The sequence below is a fragment of the Mesoplodon bidens genome (genome assembly GCF_964165515.1).
Source record: "Mesoplodon bidens genome assembly, chromosome: 17".
NCBI lineage: Eukaryota > Metazoa > Chordata > Mammalia > Artiodactyla > Ziphiidae > Mesoplodon > Mesoplodon bidens.
Window position 1 is genome coordinate 18,863,940 of NC_138174.1, and position 22,710 is coordinate 18,886,649.

General features: G+C 36.7%; 1 protein-coding gene across 3 annotated transcripts in view; it reads right to left on the minus strand.

Annotated features, from left to right (window-relative positions):
• Positions 1 to 22,710, minus strand: part of RB1 (RB transcriptional corepressor 1) — a 132,875-nt gene that overhangs the window by 11,804 nt on the left and 98,361 nt on the right. For all 3 annotated transcript variants that reach the window (XM_081215123.1, XM_081215121.1, XM_081215122.1), the window contains 3 exons: positions 7,902 to 8,020; positions 4,647 to 4,792; positions 1,940 to 2,085 (listed from right to left, as the gene is read on the minus strand). In XM_081215123.1, the coding sequence (XP_081071249.1) occupies positions 1,940 to 2,085; positions 4,647 to 4,792; positions 7,902 to 8,020 (411 nt within the window). The remainder of the gene's footprint in view (positions 1 to 1,939; positions 2,086 to 4,646; positions 4,793 to 7,901; positions 8,021 to 22,710) is intronic.

The following is a 22,710-nucleotide window of genomic DNA, read 5'->3' on the forward strand; positions in this document are numbered from 1 at the left end:
AAATCCTTAGCACTACTGTCTATCTTTCTATATTACAGAAAAGCAGTAGACCCATAAGGCAATAAGTGCCTACTTAAAAAAAAAAATCCAACATACTAGAATTTAGAGTTCAAATATGCTCTTGTAAAATATACATATTTGTAGGTTATACATTTATACAATAATACATCTTTTGTTCAAAATATCATTCTTACTGGGAACAATACTACCAACCTTACCAAAATAAAAAGATTAAAAGGGAACATTATGAACAGCTGCATATCAACAAAATAGATATCTAAGATGAAACGGAAAAATTTAAGGAAAGACACGAACTACCAAAACGGACTCAAGAAGAAAAAGAAAATCTGAGCTTTTGAAGCACTAAAGCACCAAAAGCTTCAAAGGACACAATCAAGAAAGTGAAATGACAACTCAGAGAATGAGAGAAAATATTTGCAAATCATATAAGGATTTACATCATAAGGAACTTGCATGTAGAATATATAAAAAACCCTTTCGGCTCAACAATAAAAAGACAACCCAATGAACAAATCGGTAAAGTATCTGAATAGCTATTTCTCCAAAGAAGATATACAAATGGTCAATAAGAACACAAAAAGATTCTCAATATCATTAGCCATCAGGGAAGTGCAAATCAAAACCACAAAGAGATATCACTTCATGTCCACTAAGATGGCTATAATCCAAAAGGCAAATACGAAGTTGGTGAAGATGTGAAGAAATTGGAACCCCATACACTGCTGACAGGAATGTAAAATGGGTAGCCATGCTAGTAAACAATCTGGCCATTCCTCAAAAGGTAATACAAAGAGTTACCATATGACCCAGCAATTCCACTCCTAGGTAAATACCCTAGAGAAATGAAAACATACATCCACCCAAAAACTTGCACATGAATTTTCATTAACATTATTCATAATACCCAAAAAGTGGAAACCAAATGTACATGAATTGTTGAATAAATAAACATGATGTGGTATAGCCATATAATGGAATATTATTTGGCAATAAAAAGGAATGAAGTGCTGATACCAGCTATAACACAGATGAACAATGACAACATAGTAAGTGAAGGAATCCAGACACAAAAGATAACATTATATGATTCCATTTATATGAAATGTCCAGAATAGGCAAGTCTATAAAGACAGGAAGTAGATTAGCGTGTTGCCTGTGGTTAGAGGGGGTAGGAGAATAGAGGCATGTATGTTACAGGTACAGGGTTTCTTTTTGACATGATGAAAATATTTTAAAACTGACTTTGGTGATTGTTGCACAATTCTGTTAATATACTAAAAACTACTGAACTGTACATTTTAAATGGGTAATTAGCATGGTTTATGAATTACATCTCAATAAAACTGTTACAAAAATATTATTATTCCATAAACAGAAGAAAGAGGAAGATATGAGAGATGGTCTTTGTAAATTAACTCAATCATTTATTCATTTGACACTGTTTTAGATCAACTATTCTTTTTTAGATCTTTTTTAGATCAACTAAGATCCCCGGGGGTTCTTAGTTCCCCAACAAGGGATCAAACCCGTGCCCCCTGCAGCCTGCAGTGGAAGCACAGAGTCTTAAGCACTGGACCAGGGAAGTCCTAGATCAACTATTCTTAAGTCTCATGCTTTTTCCACACTAAATGAATTCCAGTTTACCACAACATAGAAAAAGCCTATGATAAAGTTTCTTCAGTGAGTTTTGCAGTGAGATCTTTCATGCCATTAAATAAGTAAAGTTATTGAAATATTCTCAAGCTCTAAAGCTCTCATTTGTAAGAAATATAGCAAAAATATAAAGGGTAGCCAACAAGCAAATATATATTAAGTCTACTAAATCGACACAGCTTCTCATTTGAATCTAACCTTTTCTTAAGAAATCAGTACACAGCTAACAAGTGAGTCGAGTAGGAAAAGTGCATAATTTTCTTACCTGGTCCAAATGCCTGTCTCTCATGAGTTCATACTCATTTTGCAGTGTGTGTTGGAAAAGGGTCCAGATGATATGTTCTAGTTCTGGGTGGTCAGACAGAAGGCGTGCACACAGGGTATTTAGTCGAAGATATGCTAGTCGATACACTGGAAAAATAAGGGGAATTAATCACATTTACTCTTAATTTTGTATCACAAGTGGATTTTTCAAAACATTAAATTGCTATAACCAAATGCTGTTAAATAGCATTTTAACATTAACTTCATCTCTACCACTGTTTTCCTTATGAATAAATGATTTGTAGCCTTAGCACTGTCCTAGATACTAGAAGGCAAAATAATACTTTGCTGAAAGCATTATTCAGCAAAAAATAATTCTTTTGCTAAATTATTACAGCATAAAATTGAGGTAGAGGGACTTCCCTGGTGGTCCAGTGGTAAAGAATCCTCCTTCCAATGCAGGGGACACGGGTTCGATCCCTGGTCAGGGAACTAAGATCCCACATGCAGCAGGGCAACTAAGCCCGTGCGCTACTGAGCTCCCGTGCTTCAACTACAGAGCCTGCATGCCGCAAACTACAGAGCTCATGCACTCTGGAACCCACACGCCACAACTACAGAGCCCACGCGCCCTGAAGCCTGCACACCACAACTAGAGAGAGAAAACCTGCACGCCATGACCAGAGAGAAGCCCGTGCGCCACAATAAAAGATCCCGTATGCCTCAATGAAGATCCCGCATGCTGCAACCAACACCCAACAGAGCCAAAAATAAATTAAATAAATAAAATAAAATAAAGTTGAGGCGGAGGAAGAAAGATCCTAAGATCTTGTGAAATTAGACAATCCAAATAGGGTTTGTTTCAGTTCCACTGGTAATCTCTCATCATAGATGTTGAAAATTCTCACTATCAATATTCAAGAGGGTAATTATTTTTTTAAATAATGGAATTTCCAAAGTCCCTCAATTTTTCCAATCCTAAAAACAAAAAACAAATAGTGCATTTTTCTATAAAAATACTAGACTTGTAGATTACCTAAGTGGTAATATGACTGTGATATTAAATTTAGAGAGTTTATTAAAAAATGCTAGTGGAACACAGGTTGGAGAAAAGTAATCCACAAAACTGAATTTTCCTCCATCTACTTTAAACATAATGACCCTTGGTTTAAATTTACTTTTCAAAGACTTGCATAAGGTAATCAGAATTTTTTAGTTAATAATTTATCCCAGTAGTCCTCAACTTTGGCTTATATCAGACTTGCATTGAGGGCTTGTAAAAACAATGATTTTTTTTTTTTTTTTGGCCTCATCCTAGAGCTTCTGACTGAGTAGTTCTAGGGGCAGGGCTCAAACAAAAATTCTCATTTCTACAACTTAGCAGGTGAGGTGGATTCTGCTGGTTGGGGACCACACTTTGGAACCAACGCTCTAACGTAAGGGCTTATAACATGCCTATAAAGTTCAGTATATCTCTGACTTGAATAAAAATCAGAAAAATGATTTATCACAGAGGAATGTGGCCTTTTACTTTCCTTCAAAGAGCTCCATGTGGGTGTGCACTTGCATGTATATACACATGCACAGACACCCAAATGACCTCCCTATCCCACCACATACACAATCAGAGAATGCTATACAACCTGGTTACCAGGAAATGCACCTGCACTAGGTCACAACACATTGTATAAACTCAACTCACACACCTGAACAGCATAAGTAATGTTAGGAGAAAATATTTCCAGGCATAAATTTGAAAGCATAACAGTAGCAGCGACAATAACAACATCTAACACTTTCTGAGTGCTTACTCTGTGCTAGGCATTGTTGGAAGCATTTTATGTATTAATTCATTTAATTATCTCAAAACCCATACAAGGTAGATTATTATTATTTCCATTTTACAGATGAGAAAACAGGCATAGAGATATTAAAGTTTTTTTCCTTTTTTTTTTAAATTGGAGTATAATTACTTTACAATGTTGTGTTAGTTTCTGCTGTACAATGAAGTGAATCAGCTATATTTATACCTATATCCCTTCCCTCTTGGACCTCCCTCCCACCCCACCCCCATCCCACCCATCTAGGTCATCATAGAGCACCAAGCTGAGCTTCCTGTGATTTATAGCATGTTCCCGCTAGCTATCTATTTTACGCATGGTAGTGTATATGTCAATCCTAATCTCCCAATTCATCCCACCCTTCCCTTCCCCACCATGTCCACATGTCCGTTCTCTACGTCTACATCTCTATTCCTACCCTGCAAATAGGTTCATCTGTACCATTTTTATAGATTCTACATATATGCGTTAATATACGATATTTGTTTTTCTCTTTCTGGCTTACTTCACAGACTCTAGGTCCATCCACATCTCTACAAATGACCCAATTTCATTCCTTTTCATGGCTAAGTAATATTCCATTTTATATATGTACCACATCTTCTTTATCTATTCATCTGTCATTGGACATTTAGGTTGCTTCCATGACCTGGCTAATGTAAATAGTGCTGCAATGAACATTGGGGTACATGTGTCCTTTTGAATTATGGTTTTCTCAGGATATATGCCCAGTAGTGGGATTGCTGGGTCATATGATATTAAAGCAACTTGCCCAAAGTCATGCCTAGTTAAACAGAAGAGCCATGATTTGAAATCCAGTCAGCCTCGTTTCAGAGTCCATGCTCTTGAGAGTAATCATCTACTAACCTTTTTTGTAAAAGAGTGAAAGGGAGGTAGATTTCAATGGCTTCTGAGTCTGGAAGGCTGAGGTTGCTTGTGCCTCTGAATTTGCAGTAGAATTTACACGTGTAGTTGACCCTTTTTTCTTTGGGGATCTTACAGGAGAAAGATACCTAGATATATTCAAAGGAAAAGACTTCACTTGAAGTTTGCTAAGAATCTCTCTCTCTCTCTCTCTCTCTCTCTCTCTCTCTCTCTCTCTCACACACACACACACACACACACACACACACGGCTGTACACATGCATCCAAACACATCTTGTCTATTTAATCTACTGTTCTACACCAAATTCCTCTTTAAATACAAGTTGGAAAAGAGAGATTAATAGGAAAACTAAGCTTGTCCTTATCATTTCTAACTCTATTTCAATAAATGGCTTTTCTTGGGAATTACTGCCTTATTTAAAAAATAGCTGCATATGTTTATATGTTCAATTCTAATAATTAAAGTGGGACTGAGTTCATAAAATGACTCCAGCTTAAAAGAACAAGCCACTGATATCAAAATATCAATTTCTCTGATTCTCTCCTAAGAACATTTCATTGATAACTATGGTTCATATACATAGGACTTAAGTTACACATACATACTCCCTCCTAAATTATATAGTACACAATTATATGAATTAATATTTCACGTAACATTATCAAGTCAGATTTACACCTGTATGCTAAAAATATGTCAGGCAAAGATCAAGGCAGAGATATTAGTAAAATTATTTCTCAATTTCTGACCTTCTACTGCTCTGTGTTGCCCTTTATTTTAGAGGATAATCCAGGTCTACTTTCTTTTTTTTTTTTTTTTTTTTTTTGCGGTATGTGGGCCTCTCACTGTTGTGGCCTCTCCCGTTGCGGAGCACAGGCTCCGGACACACAGGCCCAGCGGCCATGGCTCACGGGCCCAGCCGCTCCGCGGCATGTGGGATCTTCCCGGACCGGGGCACGAACCCGTGTCCCCTGCATCGGCAGGCGGACTCTCAACCACTGCGCCACCAGGGAAGCCCCTACTTTCTTTTTTTTTTTTCAAGAACACTTTTTATTAAGGTCACTATTAGTAAAAGGTTTACAGTCTTTTAAAAATATCCCAGAATCTACTATGAAGAGCAAGTACTAGGGAGTAAACACCAAAGCATAACTTTCTAATTTTGTTTTAGTAGCTGAGAAATCATTCTGAGCAGGAAGTAGGATTTGTACCTTACTATGGATGCTTCTAGTACAAGCAATATATTTACTAGTACACTAGGAAAAGGGAATCACCATCATAACTTTATAAGTACCAGGGTCTAGTCTGTTATCACCCTTGAATTTCCCTTCAATTCACTAACTAACAATATTGTAGACTGACTTAACTTGGGTAGAAGTTAGTCTCCCTTGAATTCTAGGTGAACACATTACCTCCTGGACTCCACTACTTGAATCTCAGACTTAAGAAGGCCAAAGTGGAGCTCTTGATTTCGTTCCCATTCTTTCCATGTCAAGAAATGGCTCCACATTACATCCAGTTTCTTAAGTTAAAAACTTAGGAGGTATTTTTAATTTTTCTCTTTTCCTAATCTTCAAACCCAATGCAAAAGAAAGTTCTATTAAATCTTCCTCTAAAATACACCCCAGATCTTTCCATTTCTTTGTATCTCTACTGACATATCTTAGACCAAGTCGTTTACATCTCTCTCTTGAACTACTGAAATTTTCTCCAAACTGGTCTTTCTACTTTCTTCCTTGCCCTGTGCCTTTCCCTCCTCCAAACCCACCTGTACTTCAAGTAGCAGCCAGAAACTGACCCTTTAAAAATACCAATTATAGCAAGCTGCACCCCTGCTTAAAACCTTAATGCTTTCCCACTGCCCTTCTAAAACCCAAACTCCTCCCTACGGCCTATGAGAACCTACAAGGTCTAGCTCCAGTTTGCCTCTCCAGCCCCATCTTGTACCATTCTCCTCTTGTTTGCTTTGGGGTTTCTTTCTGTTCCTCAGACCAGCTAAGTTTGACCACCCAAGGCCACTGTACTTAATACTGTCTGCTGTGCCTATAATGCACATCATGCAGATTTTGCCTGGCCAGCACCCACTTGTTCTTGAAGTCTCAGGTCAAATAGCACTTCATCAGAGAAAGCTTCCCTAAACATTCTATCACTCTCTTAGCTTCTCTCTTTCCCATCATTCTGTTTCTTTCTATTACAGAACTTATTATATTCTAAAATCACCTTATGTATTAGTTTACTTGTTCACTGTTTATTTCCTTCCTCCAGAGCGTAAGCTCTATGAGGGGAAGGACTTAGTCCATCTTATTCCCCTTTGTATTCCCAGTGCCTAGAACACTTCCTGGCACCTAACAGACAACTGCTTATTGAATTAAAGAAAAAGATAAGGCTTGACTTATTTATATTTATGTATTACCTAGCAAACAAATTTATACATGAAGGCAGAAGCTCCATATGCTAGAAATACTTTGGTACAAATTATCATGGAAATGACATCTCTGGAAAACAGTCCCTGCACTAATCACAGAACGCTGTAATGTCAATTCCTATACAGAACTGAACAGGAACATAACATTAGGCATATTTCTATGAAAGGCAATGTAGCTAGACTGCTTAAGAGCATGGGCTTTGGGGTCAGATTTCTTGAGTTTGATTTGTAATTCCTTCTTCATAGAGAACGGAGGCTGACAGCCGTGTCTATTATCTTACAGGGCTGTTAGGTCACTGTCCAGCACATAGTGAACCCTCAATAAATGTTAGTTATCACCTTCTTCTTCCATCACACCATCATGCACTAATCAACCGTTTTAGTCTCTGATCCCACACTACTCCCTTCGCCCCATCCTATGCTTCACTCCAGATGCACTGAGCTGCACTCCCTGAAAAATGTTTCCTGCTTTCCTGGCTGCTATACTTTGGGGTTCATGCTATTTCTGTCTCTTCCCTCCTCTCCAGTTTCCATGTTGAAATCCTGCTCTAACTTTGAGGACTATCTAAATTGCCATCTCTGTATGAAAGCTGTCCTCATTACACCAAACCTGAGTGATTTCAGTAGCACTCTGTACCACTGTATATGAACTTTATTTGGGTCATGTATCTTATATTCCTGATCCCTGAAAGCAAGAAAAACGTCTTATTCAAAATTCTATTCCCTACAGCTTTTGTATAACATCTTGCATTACACTATGCTCAGAATCTATTTGCTAGTTGAATGGATTGACACAACAGATACTCTACTTACATATCTGCTGCAGTGTGATTATTCTGGAGAGGAAGGTTGAGAGTACAAGCAGGTTCAAGGTGATCAGCCAGTCCTTCTCGGTCCTTTGCTTGTTTAATAAGATCAAATAAAGGTGAATCCTATATGAAACAAGATGACATTAAAACAACATTGGTAAGTATGATTCTCCAATGTATATATCAAAATCATATGGTTTGACATGGTGAGCATTATGAATTTAGTCAAAATTAACAATAGCAATTTTGAAGTCAGAATAAGATTCTTTTCTCCACCTTGAAAATAATGACTGCCAATTTTTGTATTACACATAAAATAAAGAACTAGGAATATGTATAACTTCAAATGCTTGTATTAGAAAAGAAATTAAAAGTTAGGGAAAGAGACACAGAGAAAGTAGAAGGAAGAAAATAATAAAGACATAAACAGGATTTAATGAAACTGAAAACAAAGATAAAATACATGGTTTGATCAACTAAGCTAATAATTGGTTCTTTGAAATAACTAATAAAATTAAACAAAACTCCAGTCAGATTGACTGAGAAAAAGAGAAGAGACAGATAAATAGTATTAGGAACAAAACTGGGGCCACCATTATGAAGATTAGAAAGATAATAGGGGACTGTTGTGAAAAATTTTATGTCAATTCATAGGAAAACTTAGACCAAGTGGAAAATTCCTAAAAAATATAAATTAACCAAACTCAATAAGAAATAAATAAACCTCAACAGTCCTATAAACTATTAAAGAATTTGGATCAGTAATTAAAAGTCTCCCCACAAAGAAAACATCAAGCACCGCTGGTTTTACCAGTGAATTCCACCAAACATTCAAGGAAGAGATAATTCCACTTTTGCTCCAAGAATAGAAGAAGTAAAAACATTCTCTATCTCATTTTATGAGGCTAGTACAACACTGATAATAAAAACTGTCAAGGACATTACAAAAAGGTAAATTATAGCCCATTCTTGCTCATGAACAGAGATATAAAAATTCGGAACCAGAAATATTAGCAACCCACAACAGCAGTGTTAAAAAGAATATGTCATTTACCAAGTTGAGTTTATCCAGGCTGCAAAATTAGTTCAACGTTAGAAAATCTATAATGCAATTCACCTCACTAATAAATCTAAGGTGAAAAATCTTGTCAAAATCAGTGCAGAAAAGTTCTCATTTAAAAACCCATTTGTCATTAAAAAAAAAAGAAAGAAAACTCTTAGTAAACCAGGAACAGAAGGGTACTCCAAATTTGATAAATGACATCTACAAATAAACAGAAAAACCACAGCAAACATTATATGTAGTGGTGAAACGTTAAGAGCATTTCCCTTAAAAAATCGGAGACAAGAGAAGCTTGTCCCATTATCATGCTTTCTATTCAGCATTATACATGAAGTTCCAATCTGCTCAATAAGTCAAAGAAAAAAGACTGGAAAGGAAGAAAGAACAAAAATACCATTATTCACAAATGATTTATCTGTTGATAAAGAAAATTCAAAAGGATCTACAGTGAAATTATTAGAATAAGAGAGATTAGCAAGGTTTCTGTACTGTTATGAAATCAATATGAAAAATAATTATATTTCTATATACTAAGCAAACAGTTTAAAAGCATAATTTTTAAAATACCGTTTACAAAAAAGTAAGACCAGCAGTAAGAACCATTAAAAACCTCGATTCAAAAATTGTAACTTTCTGGAGGTGAGAGCTTGCAAGTACATAAAAATGGGGGCCATATATATTGTACTCTTTTAGTACTTGAACTAAAGGGCAAGAAAACAGACAGATGGCCAAGATGCTAGCTTTATTTCAAAAGGAAAAGCAGTGTATCCGTAAATAAAAATACAAAACACTGTAGAATATAAGAAGATTTTGTAAAAATATGAAGATACGCTATTCAATAAAAAGTGAAAAATTAGCTAGCAATTTGAAAAAAATTATTACACTTTCATAATATATAGAAAATCACTTACGTTAAAAAACAAAATTGAAAAAGTATGAGAAGTATATGAGAATACCTTTATAACTTTTTAAAAAATCTTTTTTCACCTTTATTGAAGTATAATTGACAAAAATCATATATATTTAAGGTGCACAACATGATGGCTTCATACATTGTGAAATGATCACCACAATCAAGCTAATTAGCATTCATTACCTCACAGAGTTACCTTTTTTTCTTTTCATCCCTTCACCTCCTTCTTTATAACTTTTCTTTCTTTCTCTTTCTTTCTTTTATATTTTTAAATTTTTTAATGTTATTTATTTTTTTATACAGCAGGTTCTTATTAGTCATCAATTTTCTACACATCAGTGAATACATGTCAGTCCCAAACGCCCATTTCAGCACACCACCATCCCCCCGCGGCTTTCCCCCCTTGATGTCCATACATTTGTTCTCTACATCTGTGTCTCAACTTCTGCCCTGCAAACCAGTTCATCTGTACCATTTCTCTAGGTTCCACATACATGTGTTAATATATGATATTTGTTTTTCTCTTTCTGATTTACTTCGCTCTATATGACAGTCTCTACATCAATCCACGTCTCAACAAATGACTCAATTGTGTTCCTTTTTATGGCTGAGTAATATTCCACTGTATATACGTACCACTTCTTCTTTATCCATTCATCTGTCGATGGGCATTTAGGTTGCTTCCATGACCTGGCTATTGTAAATAGTGCTGCAGTGAACATTGGGGTGCATGTGTTTTTTTGAATGATGGTTTTCTCTGGGTATATGCCCAGTAGTGGGATTGCTAGATCATATGGTAATTCTATTTTTAGTTTTTTAAGGAACCTCCATACTGTTCTCCATAGTAGCTGTATCAATTTACATTCCCACCAACAGTGCAAGAGGATTCCCTTTTCTCCACACCCTCTCCAGCATTTGTTGTTTGCAGATTTTCTGATGATGCCCATTCTAACTGGTGTGAGGTGATACCTCATTGTAGTTTTCATTTGCATTTCTCTAATAATTAGTGATGTTGAGCAGCTTTTCATGTGCTTCTTGGCCATGTGTATGTCTCCTTTGGAGAAATGTCTATTTAGGTCTTCTGCCCATATTAGGATTGGGTTGTTTGTTTCTTTAATATTGAGCTACATGAGCTGTTTATATAATTTGGAGATTAATCCGTTGTCCGTTGATTCGTTTGCAAATAATTTCTCCCATTCTGAGGGTTGTCTTTTCGTCTTGTTTATGGTTTCCTTTGCTCTTCAAAAGCTTTGAAGTTTCATTAGGTCCCATTTGTTTATTTTTCTTTTTATTTCCATTACTCTAGGAGGTGGATCAAAAAAGATCTTGCTGTGATTTATGTCAAAGAGTGTTCTTCCTATGTTTTCCTCTAAGAGTTTTATAGTGTCCAGTCTTACATTTAGGTCTCGAATCCATTTTGAGTTTATTTTTGTGTATAGTGTGAGGGAGTGTTCTAATTTCATTCTTTTACATGTAGCTGTCCAGTTTTCCCAGCACCACTTATTGAAGAGACTGTCTTTTCTCCACTGTATATCCTTGCCTCCTTTGTCATAGATTAGTTGACCATAGGTGCATGAGTTTATCTCTGGGCTTTCTACCTTATTCCATTGATCTATGTTTCTGTTTTTATGCCAGTACCATATTGTCTTGATTACTGTAGCTTTGCAGTATAGTCTGAAGTCAGGGAGTCTGATTCCTCCAGCTCCGTTTTTTTCCCTCAAGACTGCTTTGGCTGTTCAGGGTCTTTTGTGTCTCCATACAAATTTTAAGATTATTTGTTCTAGTTCCGTAAAACATGCCATTGGTTATTTGATAGGGATTGCACTGAATCTGTAGATTGCTTTGGGTAGTATAGTCATTTTCACAATATTGATTCTTCCAATACAAGAACATGGTATATCTCTCCATCTGTTGGTATCATCTTTAATTTCTTTCATCAGTGTCTTATAGTTTTCTGCATACAGGTCTTCTGTCTCCCTAGATAGGTTTATTCCTAGGTATTTTATTCTTTTTGTTGCAGTGGTAAATGGGAGTGTTTCCTTAATTTCTCTTTCAGATTTTTCATCATTAGTGTATAGGAATGCAAGAGATTTCTGTGCATTAATTTGGTATCATGCAACTTTACCAAATTCATTGATTAGTTCTACTAGTTTTCTGGTGGCGTCTTTAGGATTCTCTATGTATAGTATCATGTCATCTGCAAACAGTGACAGTTTTACTTCTTCTTTTTCAATTTGTATTCCTGTTATTTCTTTTTCTTCTCTGACTGCCGTGGCTAGGACTTCCAAAACTATGTTGAATAACAGTGGCGAGAGTGGACATCCTTGTCTTGTTCCTGATCTCAAAGGAAATGCTTTCAGTTTTCCAACATTGAGAATGATGTTTGCTGTGGGTTTGTTGTATATGGCCTTTATTATGTTGAGGTAGGTTCCCTCTATGCCCACTACCTGGAGAGTTTTTATCATAAAGGGTGTTGAATTTTGTCAAAAGCTTTTTCTGCATCTATTGAGATGATCATATGGTTTTTATTCTTCAATTTGTTAATATGGTGTATCACATTGATTGATTTGCATATATTGAAGAATCCTTGCATCCCTGGGATAAATCCCACTTGGTCATGGTGTATCATCCTTTTAATGTGTTGTTGGATTCTGTTTGCTAGTATTTTGTTGAGGATTTTTGCATCTATATTCATCAGTGATATTAGTCTGTAATTTTCTTTTTTTGTAGTATTTTTGTCTGGTTTTGGTATCAGGGTGACGGTGGCCTCACAGAATGAGTCTGGGAGTGTTCCTTCCTCTGAAATTTTTTGTAAGAGTTTGAGAAGGATGGGTGTTAGCTCTTCTCTAAATGTTTGATAGAATTCACCTGTGAAGCCATCTGGTCCTGGACTTTTGTTTGTTGGAAGATTTTTAATCACAGTTTCAATTTCATTACTTGAGATTGGTCTGTTCATATTTTCTGTTTCATCCTGGTTCAGTCTTGGAAGGTTATACCTTTCTAAGAATTTGTCTATTTCTTCCAGGTTGTCCATTTTATTGGCATAGAGTTGCTTGTAGTAGTCTCTTATGATGCTTTGTATTTCTGCAGTGTCTGTTGTAACCTCTCCTTTTTCATTTCTAATTTTGTTGATTTGAGTCCTCTCCTTTTTCTTGATGAGTCTGGCTTATGGTTTATCAATTTTGTTTATCTTCTCAAAGAACTGGCTTTTAGTTTTATTGATCTTTGCCATTTTTTCTTTGTTTCTGTTTCATGTACTTCTGCTCTGATCTTTATGATTTCTTTCCTTCTGCTAACTTGGTGTTTTGTTTGTTCTTCTTTCTCTAGTTCCTTTAGGTGTAAGGTTAGATTGTTTGAGATTTTTCTTGTTTCTTGAGGTAGGCTTGTATAGCTATAAACTTCCCTCTTAGAACTGCTTTTGCTGCACCCCCTAGGTTTTTGATTGTCGTATTTTCATTGACATTTGTCTCTAGGTATTTTTTGATTTCCTCTTTGATTTCTTCAGTGATCTCTTGGTTATTTAGTAACGTATCGTTTAGCCTCCATGTGTTTGGGTTGCTTACGTTTTTTTCCCTGTAATTCTTTTCTAATCTCCTAGCGTTGTGGTCAGAAAAGATGCTTGATATGATTTCAACTTTCTTAAATTTACTGAGGCCTGATTTGTGACCCAAGATGTGATCTATCCTGGAGAATGTTCCATGCGCACTTGAGAAGAAAGTGTAATCTGCTGTTTTTGGATGGAATGTCCTATAAATATCAGTTAAATCTATCTGGTCTATTGTGTCATTTAAAGCTTCTGTTTCCTTATTTATTTTCATTTTGGATGATCTGTCCATTGGTGTAAGTGAGGTGTTAAAGTCCCCCAATATTATTGTGTTACTGTCGATTTCCTCTTTTATAGCTGTTAGCAGTTGCCTTATGTATTGAGGTGTTCCTATGTTGGGTGCATATATATTTATAATTGTTATATCTTCTCCTTGGATTGATCCCTTGATCATTATGTAGTGTCCTTCCTTGTCTCTTGTAACATTCTTTATTTTAAAGTCTATTTTATCTGATATGAGTATTGCTACTCCAGCTTTCTTCTGATTTCCATTTGCATGGAATATCTTCTTCCATCCCCTCACTTTCAGTCTGTATGTGTCCCTAGGTCTGAAGTGGGTCTCTTGTAGACAGCATATATATGGGTTTTGTTTTTGTATCCATCCAGCAAGCCTGTGTCTTTTGGTTGGAGCATTTAATCCATTCACGTTTAAAGTAATTATCAATATGTATGTTCCTATGACCATTTTCTTAGTTGTTTTAGGTTTGTTTTTGTAGGTCCTTTTCTTCTCTTGTGTTTCCCACTTAGAGAAGTTCCTTTAGCATTTGTTGTAGAGCTGGTTTGGTGGTGCTGAATTCTCTTAGCTTTTGCTTGTCTGTAAAGCTTTTGATTTCTCCATCGAACCTGAATGAGAACCTTGCCGGGTAGAGTAATCTTGGTTGTAGATTCTTCCCTTTTATCACTTTAAGTATATCATGCCACTCCCTTCTGGCTTGTAGAGCTTCTGCTGAGAAATCAGCTGTTAACCTTATGAGAGTTCCCTTGCATGTTATTTGTCGTTTTTCACTTGCTGCTTTCAATAATTTTTCTTTGTCTTTAATTTTTGACAATTTGATTACTGTGTGTCTCAGCGTGTTTCTCCTTGGGTTTATCCTGTATGGGACTCACTGTGCTTCCTGGACTTGGGTGGCTATTTCCTTTCCCATGTTAGGGACGTTTTCAACTATAATCTCTTCAAATATTTTCTCGGGTCCTTTCTCTCTCTCTTCTCCTTCTGGGATCCCTATAATGCAAATGTTGGTGAGTTTAGTGTTGTCCCAGAGGTCTCTTAGGCTGTCTTCATTTTTTTTTCATTCTTTTTTCTTTATTCTGTTCTGCAGCACTGAATTCCACCATTCTGTGTTCCAGGTCACGTATCCGTTCTTCTGCCTCAGTTATTCTGCTATTGATTCCTTCTAGTGTAGTTTTCATTTCAGTTATTGTATTTTTCATCTCTGTTTGTTTGTTCTTTAATTCTTCTAGGTCTTTGTTAAACATTTCTTGCATCTTCTCGATCTTTGCCTCCATTCTTTTTCCGAGGTCCTGGATCATCTTCACTATCATTATTCTGAATTCTTTTTCTGGAAGGTTGCCTATCTCCACTTCATTTAGTTGTTTTTCTGGGGTTTTACCTTGTTCCTTCATCTGGTACATAACCCTCTGCCTTTTCATCTTGTCTATCTTTCTGTGAATGTGGTTTTTATTCCACAGGCTGCAGGATTTTAGTTCTTCTTGCTTCTGCTGTCTGCCCTCTGGTGGATGAGGCTATCTAAGAGGCTTATGTAAGTTTCTATAACTTCTTGATAAGAAAGGACTTTTTATGTTTGACCATAACCCAGAAGTCATAAAGGAAGAGATGAACCAATCTGACTATACAGAACCTTAAAACTTCTGTATAACTAAAACCACAATAAACTAAGTTAAAGAAAGTCTTTAAAAAATAAACAATACTGATTTATTCTACAACCACCATAATGTACTAATTCCTGTTGTCAAGGCATTCTTTCCTGTATTCATTAGGGGCACTCTGAAGTGCAAGCTAAGTAATGGCTTTCATCTGAGTAAAATAATGCTAACAATTAACAGCAGCTAATGCATGTATGTCATACTCAATGTTTTACATTTTCTAGTCATTGACAAACTGAATATCTTTACATATGGGATAAATGGAACAAATTCACAGATATTCAGCAGGAGTGGCCTAATCCCACTCTCTTCTCAAACAAAGACGTTTCAGGAGAACTTGAGACTCACAAAGATATGCAAGTAAACCTGAGCCTTTAATAGGATTTAGGTATGCTACTAATCAGGTATTTTACTTTCTCTTCAGATATGGTTTAACCCATAGATGGCTTACCTGGTTGTGCTTTAAATTAGCACAATAGGATTATACCAAATTGAATGCCTCTTCCAAGGATGAAGGTGGCATTTTGTTCACCAACAGTCTTCATGTTTCACTCAAGTATAACTTTTATTACTCTATCTCCCCCAACCCAATTGGTCACAGAGATATATAGATACAGGTTTATGATAATGACTATGCCATGATAATAATAATGAGAAGCATGGTGCAGTGGATAGAAACACAGACTCTGGAGCCACACCACAAGGGTTCAAGTCCTGACCACTTACTGGCCGCATGACCCTGGAGAAAGTTGCTTAACCTCGTTATGATTCACTTTTCTCAACTGTAAAGTAGAGATGCTAATGACAATAATGCCTAGTTATCCATGCATCTATCCACCCATTATTCGTTATATGTCTATTCTGTAACAGGAGCTTTACTAGGAAGTAGGAACATAAAGGTAAACAACCCTCCAGTTGCCAGCTACTGATAGGGTCACTTCAGAAGCATCTGTCCTCTTCTACCTTATTCAACATGTTCATTTGAAATGAACTATAATCGTCTTCTATCACCAAAAAATTCCCACTCCTCCTCAGTTTTTCCCATATAATTAACACTTCTTATATACAGTTGCCCAAAGCAAAAAAGAATCATGTTTATTATTCTTTCTCTCACTGTCCAATCCATGCAAGTCATATTGGCTCAAACTTCAAAATACATCCCAAGTCTAACTTCTTCTCCAGATGGGACTTTTAGATAGTTCTTAAAATAAAAGCCCAGTGCCGGCAACTTCCCTAGTGACACAGTGGTTAATAATCCGCCTGCCAATGCAGGGGACACAGGTTCCATCCCTGGTCTGGGAAGATCCCACATGCCATGGAGCAACTAAGCCTGTGAGCCACAACTACTGAAGCCCACACGCCTAGAGCCCGTGCTCCACAACAAGAGAAGCCACCGCAATGAGAAGCATGCGCACCACAACAAAGAGTAGCCCCCGCTCACCACAACTAGAGAAAGCCCATGTGCAGCAACAAAGACCCAACGCAGCAAAAAAAAACAAAACCCAGTGCCAAGCATATAGTGGACACTCAATAAATATTTCTAGAATGTTATATGACATAACCATACCATAGGTTTAATTAAACACAGCAAAGCACAAAGAAGAAAGTGGATGATAAGATTTGCTTTCTAACTGACACTAAATATCAACTGTGGCATCTGGCCTCCAAGATAACCCCTATAACTCCTGCCACTGGGTATTTACACCCTTATACACTGTCCTAGGGTTAGTCTCTGTGGTCAATGGCATATAGCAGAAGTGACAGCATGTCAGTTCTGAGATTAGCTTATAAAAAACCTGCAGTTTCCGTCTTAGGCACACGGTCCTGCTCGCTCGCTCGCTCGCTCTCTCTCTCTCTCTCTCTCTCTCTCTCTCTCGGATCTCTTCTTGCTCTAGGTGAAAGCAGCTGCCTTGGAGTAAGCAACCCTACGGAGAGGTCTATGGGGCAAACAAATGAAGCCTCTGGCCAACGACCAGTGAAGGAATGAGGGCTGCCAACAACCGTGTGAGTGAACTTGGTAGCGGATTCTTGGATTCCAGGAAAGATTTAAGCTGACTGCAGTCTTTGTTGACAACTTGAGGAACTTTCCTGAGAGAAATGGAGCCAAAACCACACAGCTAAACCACTCCCAGATTCCCAACCTTCGGAAATTATGTGTGAAGTAAAACATTAGTTGTTTTACTAAACTGTTAAGGTTTGGGGTAATTTCTTACACAGCAATAGATAACTAATACAGAATCTGATTTTTTTTAATCTAAAGAAAGTATTTAATAGAATATTTGACTTCTGAAAATTTATGCATTCATACCTATAGCACTGTTCGCATTCAGGACTCAGACAGAAGTTTACTCTTGGTCTCAGACAAGCTGTCTTATGTCATTACTTATCTACTTAAAGTAACTCTCAGCATAATCACTCTCTGGACATTCCACTCTATTTTGCCACTTAATCATGTGAAGGAAACCAGACTCTCTCTGTCAGCAAGTAATATGGATAGAAAAGGCTAAAAGTCTACTCTACATGATCTTTCATATTAACATACATCTAGAGCAAAAATGTGAACTTCTCCAGAGAGTAAAGGACTTAAAGGCTATCAGGTCAAGGTGTTCCTAAAAGAGATTCTGATTATCCAAGTACGTACAAGTTCTCCAGTGCCAGTAGAAAAATTAACAATAGGGGAAGTGGAAGACAGGAATTGATATTGTTTTCTGGGTATTTTAAGAAATATTATTGGCATTACATTACAGGAAATGTTTTTGTACTATCCTAAGCCAAATCATTATAAGACCATTCTACCTTGCAAGAGGAAACTAGAATACAAAACATAAAATTTTGGGCAGGCCTTGACTTTTCTGACAGTTCTTTCCCATTCAACTTCACTACTTCTTTAATATTGATATTTCTCAGGATCCTTTTGCCAATATATATGCTGGCTGAGCCACTATCATGGCTTTAGTTATATTTCTACTTATTCCTAAATCTACATTTCTGACTAAAACTATTCTTTCAAATTCCAGATCCAGTATTTCCAACTAGATACCTTGGATCTCTATATGTGTATGTGGCAAACATCTCAAATATTAACATGTTCAAACATTAACATGAACTTATTACCCTCATCACCAATCAGCTATGACTCCTTCAATATCCTCTTTGGTTAACTGTTATCAATCACCTAATCACCCACAGTACAAATCTTAGAATTACCCTCAGTTCCATCCAGGCACCTAACCTTTTGATTCATGCTTTTACTTTTAACATATTTATGCCTTTATATTTAAAACTTGTTTCTTGTAGATAGCATAGAGTTGGGTCTTGCTTTTTTATCCACTCAGACAATCTCTGCCTTTTAATTGGGGTTTAGGCTATTTACCTTTAATGTAGTTATTGACATGGTTACTTTAAATCCTACATCTATTTGTTCCATCTGTTCTTTTTTTTTTTTTTTGCGGTACGTGGGTCTCTCACTGTTGTGGCCTCTGCCGTTGTGGAGCACAGGCTCCGGACACGCAGGCTCAGCGGTCATGGCTCACAGGCCCAGCCGCTCTGCGGCATGTGGGATCCTCCCGGACTGGGGCACGAACCCGCGTCCCCTGCATCGGCAGGCAGACTCTCAACCACTGCGCCACCCGGGAAGGCCCCCATCTGTTCTTTATTCCCTTTTGATGAAGGTGCAAAAGCAAATCAATGGAAAAAGAATGAACCTTGACCTAAATCTCAAACCTTGTACAAAAATAAATTGGAAATGGATCATGGACTTAAATATTAAATGTGAAGCTATAAAACTTTTAAAACATAGGGGAAAATCTTGGGGATCTAGAGTCCTTAGACTTGACACCAAAAGCATGATCCATAAAATAAAAAACTGATAAACAGGAGTTCATCAAAATTTAAAACTTTTGCCATGAGAAAGACATGTGAAAAGGATGAAAAAAGAAGCTAGAGACTAGGAGAAATTATTTACAAGCCACATAGCCAACAAAAGACTAGTATCTAGAATATATAAAGAACTCTCAAAACTCAATGGTAAAAACCCTACAAACAATCCAATTAGAAAATGGGCAAAGACATGAAGAGACATTTCACCAGAGAGGAAATACAGATCACAAGTAAACAGAAGAAGATATTCAATACCATTAGCCATCATCCTGATGGGCAATGTAAATTATAACCTCAATGAACTATCCTCACATGATCAGAATGGCTAAAAGAAAAAATAGTGGCAATCCCAAACAATGGCAAGGATGCAGAGAAACTGGATCACCCATACATTGCTGATGGGAATTCAAAATGGTACAACCACTCTGGAAAATATCTGGCAGTCTCACAAAATAAAACACAATAACCACATGACTCTGCAATTGCACTCTTTGGGCATTTATCCCAGAATAATGAAAATTCATGCTTATATAAAACCTGTACACAAATGTTTATGGCAGCTTTACTTGTGATAGTCAAAAATATTCTTCAATATGTGTATGGTTAAAGAAACTGTTGTACATTTGTACTATGAAATATTAGTCAGCAATAAAAAGGTATGAACTATCAATACATGTAGTATCTTAAATGAATCTCCAGAGAATTTGGCTGAGAAGAAAGATAATCCTATTTGATTTCATTTATATAATATTTTGAAATAACAAAATTTTAGAAATAAAGGGCAGAATAATAGTGGCCAGGGGTTAGGACATGCATAGTGGGGCTGGAGAGATGTGAGTGTATTTCCTTCTATGATGCAACTGTTCAGTATATTTGTCTATGATGGTGGTTATGTGAATCTGCACACTGTCCCCAGGTCAGGCTGCCAGGTATCTCTTAGTTGAGGGCATTATGCTAAGTAAAATAAGTCAGACAAAGATAAATAGAGTTGGCCTTCCATACTGTGGGAGGTGGAACCTATGGATATAAATGGCTGATTGGGCTACGCCATTTTATATAAGGGACTTGAGCATCCACAGATTTTGGTATCTGCAGGGATCCTGGAGCCAATCCCCTGCAGACACCAAGGGATGAGCGTACAGTACAACCTCACTTATATGTGGGTTAAAAAAAAAGAAAAAGAGCTTGTAGACACAGAGAATAGATTGAGGGTTGCCAGAGGTAGGGGGTGGAGGGTGGGCAAAAAGGGTGAAGGGGGTCAAAAAGTACAAACTTCTAGTTATAAAATAAATAAGTAATGGATGTAAGATACAGCACGGTGACTACAGTTAATAACACTGTAGTGCATATTTGAAAGTTGCTAAAAGATTAAAAATGTTCTCATCACAAGAAAAAATATTATAACTATGTATGGTGATGAATGTTAATCAGACTTACTGTGGTGACCATTTCACAATATATACAAATATTGACTCATTGTTATACACCCAAAACTAATATAATGTTATATGTCAATTGTATCTCAATTTAAAAAGTTTTTTAGTCTGGAAAATTATAAACAGCTGATTTATTAGAGTAGTAGAGTTATATTATCTTTTTACTGCTGATTTTATTCTATTTCTCTTATTGCTCTTTAAGAGCCTTAATAATATCTCTCCTACAATATAAATAAAAAATTTATTCCTAAAAAAAATTTTAAAAAACAAAGCTCATGGAATGATGTCACATGTACTTAGAAAGTAATGGAGTTGAGTCAGAGAAAACTGGTCATGTTTCCAGGTACGAGTAGGGCTAGATAATGGTCACATGTCAGAAAATGAGAGTAAGGCCAAGAGTTGGCTCTATGAAGGACAGACATGGTGACAAGAATCTGAAGGTAGATCCAAACTTAGGATACCATGTTATCAAGGAAAAAAGACAAGTGGGATAGAACTACCTTTAAGGTCCTAGATGTCCATTCAATCAGATGTAGGATAGATAATGAACAAAAGTAAAGAAAGTTGACCTAGTTGTGTCTATTTCAAAATAAAACCAAAAAACCCCACAACAAACAAAAAAACAAACATAAAAGCTGTGAGTCAAGTTTATTCAGTGTCTTACTGATGACTATAGCCCAGGAGATAACCCCTCAGCTCTGAGAAACTGTTCTGAAGAGGTAAGGGGAGGGGTCAGTATACATGTGATTTTGGCGAAGGTGGTACTTGCAACCAAGCACACATTTTGGTAGAAGGTTGCTGCTAGTCAGGAGGAGCACATATCTTAGTTAATGGTTTCCGTGCTTTTCTAAGTATGGAAAGATGCAAGAATCCAGGTTCATAAAAAATTTCCCCTGAAAACATCTAACTATCTGAAGGACTGTTCTGCCAGTTTTCCCAGAGCACAGAGTGCCTCATTCTGCCCTGAACTCCTTTCAGGGGGTGCTAAAGGTCAACAGCTACAGTGGCTAAGGACTTAACTCTTGTAGAACCTGGTGGCAAGTGACATTTTTTAACTGGCAGCTGTATCAACAAGTTAATATAGGCTGTCAGATGTCACTGCTATTGGGAAACAGAACTCAGCAGAAGAAAATTCAGTCCCTTGAGGTAATAGGGTGCTAGCCAAAACATCAAGAGAAAAAGACAAACCTAATAATTGCACAGGGACACAGAAGTCAGGGTGGGATCTGACTTGAAATGCAGCTATTGACCTGGGGATCCTTTTAATTTAAGATAGTAAGTTTCCTAGAAGTATTCAACTTGAAGAACACTGTCAAGTAGCCAAAACCAAAACAAAACAAAACTCCCAGTTTATGATGTGTCATGCAAAACAAAAATCAGAAACAGATATGTGGAATTTTATCAAATTGAAATACTATTTAGAGATTTCCAGTTGCCATGAAAATCTTGGGGACATGAACCTGGTGAGTGAAGTGATGGAAGATGAGGCTGGAAATACAGATTGAGACGAGCCTTTTATAAGACTGTTCAACAGTTAAAGGTTAATTCTCTGAGATACCCACATGATTTATTCCTTCACTTCTCTCAAGTCTTTCTTCATGTGTCCCCTTATCAACAGGCCCTTCCTAGAACTCCCTATATAGAATACCTCCTTTTTCCTCCTGAATGTATTTTTCTTCAGAGAACTTATCACCATACAGCCAACTGTATAACTGATTGTTTATTGATTTCCTGTCTCTCCAAAATAAAATATAAGCTCAGGAATTCTGTTTCATTTGCTACTATACATCTATCACCTAGAGGAGCACTTGGCACACAGTTGGCACTCAGTAAATACTTGCTCTTGAATAAACAAATAAATATCAGCATACCAAAGATAAAGATAACATAAGCAGGAAAAATAACTTAAATGTGCTTATCCTATTTACCTATCCATTTAACCAGGACAACAAGCCAGCAACTTCTTTTTTTTTTTTTTTTTTTTGGTCAGCCTGAAACAGTCCACTTCTGTTTAGCTAAAAACAAGAACAACAA